This window comes from Pezoporus wallicus, unplaced genomic scaffold (genome assembly GCF_028554395.1).
Source record: "Pezoporus wallicus isolate ANWC-B61680 ecotype Strahan unplaced genomic scaffold, APGP_CSIRO_Pwel_v1 contig_2456, whole genome shotgun sequence".
NCBI classification, from domain to species: Eukaryota; Metazoa; Chordata; class Aves; order Psittaciformes; family Psittacidae; genus Pezoporus; species Pezoporus wallicus.
Genome location: NW_026637053.1, coordinates 2438324 through 2447362, shown reverse-complemented (window position 1 = coordinate 2447362; position 9039 = coordinate 2438324). Strand labels below are relative to the sequence as shown.

Genomic DNA, 9039 nt, shown 5'->3' with positions numbered 1-9039 from the left:
ACTGAGCTTTTGCTGGTATAGCTTATTTTGCTTTTGTGGGAGGAGAAGAATAGGCTGGAATAAGCTGTACTAGTTTATTGCAGTTTTGCTTGTACAGAATACCAGATTACCTACTCAGAAGTGCTCTGAATACAGATCTCCCTTGGAGCTGAAGTAGAGCCATCCACTGCATCTATGTAGGCCTTCCTTTATTTCACTTGAAAAGATACTGCATAGTAGGTAGAAGTGTTTTCTTAAAAACACTTTGGTGTGGAGAAACAAGATCTTTTTTCATCATCTGTAGAACAGTGTGATCTGAACTTGAACAGCCAAGAAGGTGCTGAAAATAGGAAAGGACATGCCCTCTCCTTTGCCAACCACTTACTGATTAATCAAGGGCATGGTGCTGATGGCAGTTACATGTGTGAGCAGCTTCCATTTTACTAGTGGTTCCCTGGAGATGGATTCATGGGAAGGGTCTGGGACAAGAAAAGGCAGATCCATGTGATGAAGTAACCACGAGTAGGTAGAAGACCCAAGAGACCACCACACAGACTTGCTTCATGGCCACTAACTCTAGTGATGGAAAGTAAGACCTCAAAGGCCAGTTCTATGCCAAGGAACTAAACCCCAAATCAATGCGCAGCCAGACACGAGGGCACAGCAGCGTACCTGGCTGATGAACTGATCACACCATTGCCAGGTGTGAACCGGCAGCAGCACGGGTTGATGGCAGAACTGGGCCCTATCCCACGAAGGTGTTGCAATCTAAGAACAGAACTTTGCAGACACAACTGCAATGGGAATTGCAAGGCTTTTTGGTGATCCGCTTTGGAAGGCACCGGTGCGTAACGCCAGAGCTTTTTTAGGAGAACGCAGCACCGCTTCCACGTGCAGCGCTGAAGGGAACACGCAACACATACAGCGACCGTCGTGCCGGCAGAGCCGCGGTACCGATCGCGGGGGAGGCGGTCCAGGCTCCCGCAGGAACACCCCGGGGGGCAGCTTTAAACCCCTCCGCGGCCGGGCGCCTCTGGCCCCACAGCGCTCCTGCCACCTTCACTGAGGTAAGCAGACGCCGTAACAACCCCGGGCCTGGCCCGCACCTCCCTCAGCCGGCCTGCCGCCCCGCCCCCTCACACCCCTCCTGCCAATCACCCCGGCCCCACCTCCGAGACCCGAGGTGCGGGGTTTGAAAGCGGACCGGTCCACGCGGCGCTCAGACCGAGGGGGGAAGGAAGGGACAGGCGTAGCCGACGAACGAAGGGCAGCCTCGCCCAGTCGGCGGTCTCCGGCCGTGAAAGCCATCCCTGCACCGGGGGGTCAGTGTTGTCCACCCGACTCACGGGGTGCCGGCGCAGGGAGAGTGCGTCGGGCGGTTGGCCTCGAGGGCTTCCCCCCTGCGCGGCGCAGTGGGAGGCGCCCGGGACCTCGCGTCACCCATTGTTTACAAACCAACGCCAGCGGGCCGAGCTCCAGCTTCAACCGCAGCCGCCGAAGCCGCGTGTGCTCGCGTGCGCGCGGGGCGGCGGGCGGCGGCCCCAGTCACGCTGCGGCTGCGGCACGGCACGGCAGGGCGCCGGGCGAGATGCCGTGCCGCCCGGGCGAGCGCTTCCTGCTGCTGGAGCGCTCGGTCGCCGTGGGGCAGGCGGGCCCTAAGGAGGTGGACGCGCTGGTGGCCAAGCTGGGCGAGGTGCTGCAGCTGAGCGCGCAGCGGGCGCCGCCGCCGCCCCGCAACCCCAAGCACCTGGGGCCGGCCAGCGCCCGCGACCGCGCTGCCCCCTACTCGCCGCGCTGCAGCGGCGGTGGCGGGCTGCTGGCGCCCAGGGGACCGCTCCAGCCGCAAGCCCACCAGCAGCCCGCTGAGCCGCCGCGGCCGGACTGGAGCGGCCACCAGCGGGTCACCAAGCAGCTGTGCGGACGGGGCTGGCTGCGGAGCGCAGCCCGCCGGAGGAAGCAGCCCCCGCCGGGACCGGGCGACGGGCCGGCGGACGAGGAGGATCCCCACCGGCTCCTGCAGCAGCTCATCCTCTCCGGCAACCTCATCAAAGAAGCCGTCCGGCGGCTGCAGCTAGCGGCGGCGGCAGCAGCGGCGGCAGCCTCCACGACCTCCAGCGGCAGCGCCTCGGCGGGGAGCAGCGGCGCTGACGGCGAGGCGGCTGAAGCGGCGGCCGTGCAGCCCCGGCAGTAGCCGGCAGGGACGAGCGGCGGTGGCAGCGGGAGCGGAGGAGCGCGGCCGCTAGCGGCGGCGGGGCCCCGGGCCGGGCGGACTGCGGGAGCGCGGTGCTGGCTCCGCCGCGATGTAAGTCTCCCGCCGCGGTAGGGTCCCCCTCCCGCTGTCGGGGAGGGGGGGAGGGGGGGCCGAGCGCGGCGGGGTCGGTTGGGGTGGGTCGGGTGTGCCTCCCCTCACCCCCCAAGGTCATCCCCGCCGCCGCGCCGAGCCCCGCCGCCGCTCGCCAACCGATGGAGGCCGCGCACGCCGCCCGCCCGAGCTGCTGTTGTGTGAGCCCCCCCGCCGCCCGGTAGCTCCTCCTCCTCCCCCCCTGCGGGCAGCCCGGCCGGGGCTCCGGCCCCCCCCCCCCCACGCAGCCGGTCCGCGGCCGCCGCGGGGTTGTTCCGTCTCCCAGGAGCCATTTGCAATAATAGTCGCTGACCCCGGCGGGGGAGGTCCGTTCCCCTCCCGGCGGGTTTGGGGTTTTTGTTTGGGCTTTTCTAGTTATTATTTTAACGTTTATGATTTCCCCGTTGTGACGGTATGAAGCAGTTTTAAACAAAAATGTGAATATCAAAGCTGGAAGGCAGCTGGACTTAACAGTTGTAAAGCCTGATGACTGAATGGAGCCTGCATTGGAGATGCATTGTTCACGTAGCCGAAACAAGTTTTTTTTCTACCAAAAAGGAAAAGGAAAAAAAAGCAAGCCCTGAATCCATCCTTCCCCGACAAACTCAATGGCTCGAATACAGGACGCAGCTGTTGATTTTAAATATTGCACTTCGTACCGGAGTGTTTGAAATGTGTTCCTGGTTTACAGGACTTACTGTCTTAATTAACCTGTCTGTATTGAATAAACGTGGTCTTGTTTTTATTTTCGGCTCTGTGTCTCATTGTGAAGGGGAAGTGAATTTTGGCTCACGAGAACAAAACTGTATGGATGATGCTCCAGGAGCCACGTTCCTCTTGATCTTTCAATGGCAAGATCTCCATTTTGCAGACAGAAAGGGGGGAAGAAATCCCCACAACAATCCGCATAGTCTGATGCAGTGGGACACCGGTTATTAATGCACAGAGATGCAACTGAGCCCCTTTGTTTGCCAGCAGTGTTCATGCGTGAGCTGTGAGACGCCCCTTCGAGCAGCCGAGAATGTGGCTGTTGGAATTTCTATGTCAAATCATACTGAAACCAAAACTGGGCGTCGTGTACTGGGGAAAGAACAGGGCTTGTGTTGGTTACTTGTTTGGTTTTTTTTCTTTCTCTGGGGAGAAGACTCTTGAAGGGAGAGATGTCTAGGCAGCAGTAGTTTAAAAAAATACATGTAAAACATAAGATTTGATGCTGGGGGTGATTAAGTTCTGATAGCTGTTCTGAATAGCTTTCTTGGCTACATCCTATGTTAGGTTTTTAGGAGTCAAAAAATGAGCTTCAAGATCGGAACTGAACACACAGAGGGGAGCATAACAATCTCCCAACCCCCACTCAATTTGATGTAAAAAGCTGCTCCTTTGAAGAAGGTAGCAATCCCACATGAAAGAAAATGGAAGATGTTTGCCTTTGTCCAAGAGAGCAATTTGAGCAGCTACATTTACTTGTGTGATTAGTTCTTTCAAGAATACATTAAATCCACAAAATATTTCAGATTTCTTTCTCTTCTCCCAGCTACTGATAGAAACTGATGCTCAGGGTTTTAATAATATCTCACTGAATTCCTTATGTGCTAGAAACAGTATGTGAAGTTATTATTAGCTTTATCTTGATTAATTTATAAGTAGAATGCAGTTTTTCTGTATCAAAGCAAAGGAAGAAGTGCAGTGCACTTTAGAACCTTAATTACTAACATCTGAAGTTCTTTTTCTCATAACTTACCCTGCTTTGTGGCATTTTGCGCAACTTGTAAAGGATGTAAACTGTGTGATTCGGATCTGCCATTAGTTCTTATCTTCGAATGCAATAATGCTATGTGTAGGTTGTCCTTACTTCAAATGAATTTTTATTTGAAATTTTCTTGTTTCTTTTTTAATCCAGAAAAAAAAAGTTCAATATAATGTAAAAAAGAAGGTTTCAAATACAACCACTAGCCAACAACTAAAAACCTAGCTGTTGTTGTGTTTGTGCTTTGAATACTCAGGCAGATAGGCATGTGTTGTGCTGACACTGAATTTGAACTCTAGGATGAGGTGTTTAATTATCTTTGCTAAAAGAGCTGGGGGAGACAAGCTGAAAACTGAATGTAGCTGATGAAGCCCGAGTTGTTACACAACTGCAGTTAAAAGTATATGCGTGGCCATTGGCCTAAATTCTGCAAGCTGGCATGGTTGACTTGAATTTTTTTGCCACTGATAATTATGCACTGATTCTGCATTCCCCTTCTCCCCCTCCACTCTCCCCTCCCCAAATCCTAGCCTCTGTATACTAATGAGAACAGCTAACTTTACAAGTGTCCTTTGTAAGCATTGAAAGCCTCGAGACATTCCTTTTAAGGATTTTACTAGAATAACACTTTTCAATAAACTGGCAGTTGAAGTGAGGCTTAGAAAAGATGCTAATAAATTTCACAGTGACTGGCTGGTTTTTAAGCTTCCTAAATTACTTCTGAAATAGCTTTTACTTTCTCCTTTGTGCAGGGCTGGGAGATGTATATATGAAAAGGGTTATAGTAGTCTAAGTGTTGTGTAGAGTGTGTGATGATTTGGTAAAAGGAGTTTTGGCACTTGTTTCAGATAACTTGCATAACTCACCGATGTGTCTTCATCACTTGTAATGTGAACATCCTAAACTCGTGTCAGCAACCTTTATTATCACGTCTTCCTTTATAAGTCTTTTAAAATTATCTGTCCAAAATAGAGCACGTGTCACTTCTCCATGAGGGAATGGCTCAAATGTGGCATATTTTGGTTCTGGAAGCTGAGTTTTGCAAGACATTGGACCAATTGAAACATTGCCTGAAGGTTTCCACTGGTTCAGTGCAATTTCTCTTTTTCAGATACTGCCTTGTGCTACGCTGTGTGGGCATACAAGCAGATAGGAGCTTTGACATCAAAGTCACCCTCTACTTTTCCCAAATAGGGTAAAAGTGTTGGACAGTGAAGTAAACATTTTTGTAAGCTTTAAGTATGTTGGTTTAGATGTAAGGTTTCTTTAATACATTTAGCCTGTGCTGGTCCTCAGATACCTGTTACTGGTTTCTAGAGAAGTGGAAAGGAAATTCAAGTGCACACTACATTTGGCCTTCACAGTATGCTTAGGCTGTCTTCATTTGTAAGTGAAAATATAGTTCAGCTTTAAATTTGGAGTAAAATTTTCACAATAGGCATTTAGGTTTTATCTGGTTTTCCATCTTGTGAGGAAAAAAATTGGTCAAAACAGGATTTTTCAGTGGATCACATGAGCTGTAGGATCAAAAATAAGCCATTTAGATGTTTGTAACAACTGACATTGCAATGCATTGGAGAGGTTTATTTTCAGTGTATTTACAGTGGGCTATGTTTTGGGGGTAAATTTGATTTTAAATGATTTTGCAGGCAAATGCACAAAAGACAATCTCATTTTTCAGTGCGCCTCTCTGTGATGTTGCATTAGCATGGCACAGGGCTGTCACAGCTTTATCATTTGTAGTCTTGGTTGCAGCTTAATTCCTTCTGAGTTTTCTCTGTATGACTGAACAAGTATTTTCCTGACCCCTTGCCCAAAACTCAGCTTCACACCCTTGTTATTTCTTGCTCTTTTCTATTCTCACGTTCCCTGAGCTCTTGAAAGTAACTCAGTTTAGCCAGAAGTCTGGCAGGTAGAATGATTTTAGTCTGCTATTCCCCTTACATCTCCTTTCTCCCTTTTAGCTTGTTATTATGTTTTGCACCAGCGGTCCTGTAAAAATCATGTTGGTGTAGTACTTGGCAGAATAAACATGGTGGGGAAGTAGGGACTCTGCCCTAAGGCCTTAAAAATCAAATTTTAAAGAAAGTAGTGAGTCTCTTGGAGGGCATAAGGGAGAAGAAAGATGTTGGCTGAGTAATGCACAACTTAAGTTCTGGCCAGCTAGGCCAGTCCCAGTGTTGTTGGCTTCTCCATCTCCAAGAGCATCCCTCATTCCCTTCTAGTCCCTGGCCCTGTGATTTTCCTCTTCTCACCCTGCACTCCCCCCTTTCCCAGACTATTATTTTAAGCTTGTGGTTGTAATCTTTTGCTTTTGCATGTCTTTTGTTCATGTTGTATTGCTCTTTCTAAATATTGAGTAGCTTTGTTCTCCTCAGTTGCTTTTTGGTAGGTACTTTTGACTTGCTTGTTCATTTGGCTTAAAATACTGTAGCTGTCACTTCTTGGTAGCCAAGATCTGCTTTACTTCTTAGAAACCTTGTAGTGAATGACTTGGAGGGCAAGTTACAACTGTCTTTCATCTTCGGTTTGAACAACATAGGGGAGAAATCAGAGGTGAAATCCTAGCTGAAATGAACAGATGAAGTTTACAGAAAAATTCCTTTCTGTGAGAATTTCTTCCTGTAGTTTTTTTAGAAGTAGCTGGAAAACACCACTTGAAGTGCTATGATAATTACATAAATGCCTTTGCAGCAACACAAAAAATGACATCAACAAACTCATTTCCTGAGTCAGTGATGTTGGTTCTCTTTCTCTTCCAAAAATGATGCTTTAGCTGTGTGACTAACCTTGGCCACCTCTGTCAAAGCTGCAGAACTGCCGTTCTTCAATTTTCATGGCAAAAGGCAGATGCTAGAGAAGAAGGAATTGGTGCCCTTAGAGGAAGACTGTAGTGTGCCCAAGCTGCACTAGTAGACACTGTAGACTCTGCAACAGAGGAAGCTACAGGAAATCAGGCACCATAAATCCAGAGGCATGCAGCATTAGCTGTTCCTTATGCAATATCCTGTACCTAAATTGTATTATTTTTACTTCCCATTATCTAATCTGGTGGTGTCTGGTAGAGTAATACAGTCAGCTAAGGGTGCTCTTAATCACTGTAGGCACTAGGACATCAGCAATCAAAAGATACAGTAAAAACACCTTGTCTCTGTATCCCCCTGGTAATTACTGACTTGGCAGGATGTTTATGAAGAGGTGCTAAGGAAAGGCTGTAGGCATCTGACCTAGATGAAGAAGTTTCATATGTTCAGTTCCAAACCCAAGTACAGGTTTTATAGCAGCAGCAATTGTAAAGCTAAGGGGAAAAAGTCCTGCTGGAGCTTCTACGTTTGGAAGGCAACTAGTAAATTAGAGAATGAATAGATCTGCTACCTGCTTTCATTTTCCTCCCATGTAAGTACCGTTAGTTCTCATCCGAGGAACTTTGTTGCTCCCCGACATGTTATGGGGCTTTTGCTATCAGCTGCCCCTCAGAAGTGGTCTCCAGTTGATTTTACAGAGCAGAGAGGTTGTAGTCTTCCAGCTCAATGGAGCAGCACTGTATTAAAGAAATATATTTTTCATTTGGTAACAGCACCAGGATGAAAATATTTTAATTAGGGGAAATGGATCCTGACTGACTTACACTAAATATTTGCTGCTCTAAGCATTTTACAACAAAAGGCTGTGACTTATTCTACCTGTATCACAACAATTGTCCTAGTTTCAAGGCTTACATCTACAAAAGCATGGGCTCTAAGTTAAGGTGCAGATTTGGGTTATTAGTGTTCTTAAATCCAGGGTGTGATGCCTTTTCAGTTTTACAGGACTAGTAGTTTTACACATGAAGCCAAGCAGCACTGAAGCAGGTGACTGAATGTGTGTCTGTATATCCTCAGCTTCTCCTGAAAGGTGGAAAATGAGGGGGATTTCTAATCCTCTCCTGTTGTTAGCAGCAGCATTGGCAGTTGCTATTCTGGCAATACCTAGCTGTCAGTCCATGCGTGAGAATGCCCCACCAATGTGATATCTCATCTGTACATCACTTTGGAAGGTAAAAAAGCAGGTATGTGTGTTTTTCACACAAAGAAATAGAATTTAAAATGGGGTTTGGTTCTTCTGCTTCTTCCTAAATGCCCCACCAATGTGATATCTCATCTGTACATCACTTTGGAAGGTAAAAAAGCAGGTATGTGTGTTTTTCATCTTGCTGCTCTTCTATTAGATTCCACCAGGCTGCTTTGGTAGCTTTCTGCCAAGACTTCTGATGTAAACTTTCTCATCCATTTTCTATGTCCTGAACAGTGACTGGATACTGGGTCACAAGACATGGAAATCTTATTCCTATAAAAAAGGAGTATGTCAGCCTGCAGTGTGCCAGATACAGCAGAATGGAAATAAGAGACAGAAACTCCCACCCCTGCATCTGTATAGATTTTTTTTTTCTCCCTTGTTTTGTTTTCATTTTAGGAGAGGTTACGGGTGTCAAGCACCTGTGAAAGTCAAACCGCCAACCTCAGTAGGGATTTGGAAGTGATCCATGGCTCCATTTTTCACTTTTCCCATTATTTTGCTGGAGACTCTTTCACAGCATGTTTGGTTTGTGTTGATCCTGTTCTCCACCCTGCAATAAGACAGAAGTGCTCTGGGGCTAGAGAGCAAACATACATATACGTATAGCACGGGTGCTATACATGTGGACACACGAGCATGGGTTCAAATGTGCAGATGCTTTATTGATGCTAAGAATAAAAGATAGTCCTACGCAAAGGACGTGTGCTATAAATTAACTTTAAAATTAATTTTTTAGGAAAAAAAATTAGTATACAGCAAAACTGATGGGAGAGTACCATTGTGCTTTTTGTCTCGTCAAAGTTAAGCAGTTGTATTTTTAGTGCCATACTGCATGTCCTGTGTGTGCATTGCCTTGATAGCTGCTACTGAGCAGGTCTTATCTCAGTAAAAGCAGATCAGACCCTATCAGAAATAC

The 9039-nt window shown here is 47.7% G+C and overlaps 1 protein-coding gene across 1 annotated transcript; it reads left to right on the top strand.

Moving 5' to 3' along the window:
* Positions 1 to 1375: 1375 nt before the first annotated feature.
* FRAT2 (FRAT regulator of WNT signaling pathway 2) lies at positions 1376 to 2337 on the top strand. Its single transcript, XM_057403028.1, has one exon. It carries the CDS (start codon positions 1568 to 1570, stop codon positions 2168 to 2170), a length of 603 nt encoding a protein of 200 aa, XP_057259011.1. The 5' UTR covers positions 1376 to 1567; the 3' UTR covers positions 2171 to 2337.
* The last annotated feature ends 6702 nt before the right edge of the window (positions 2338 to 9039 follow it).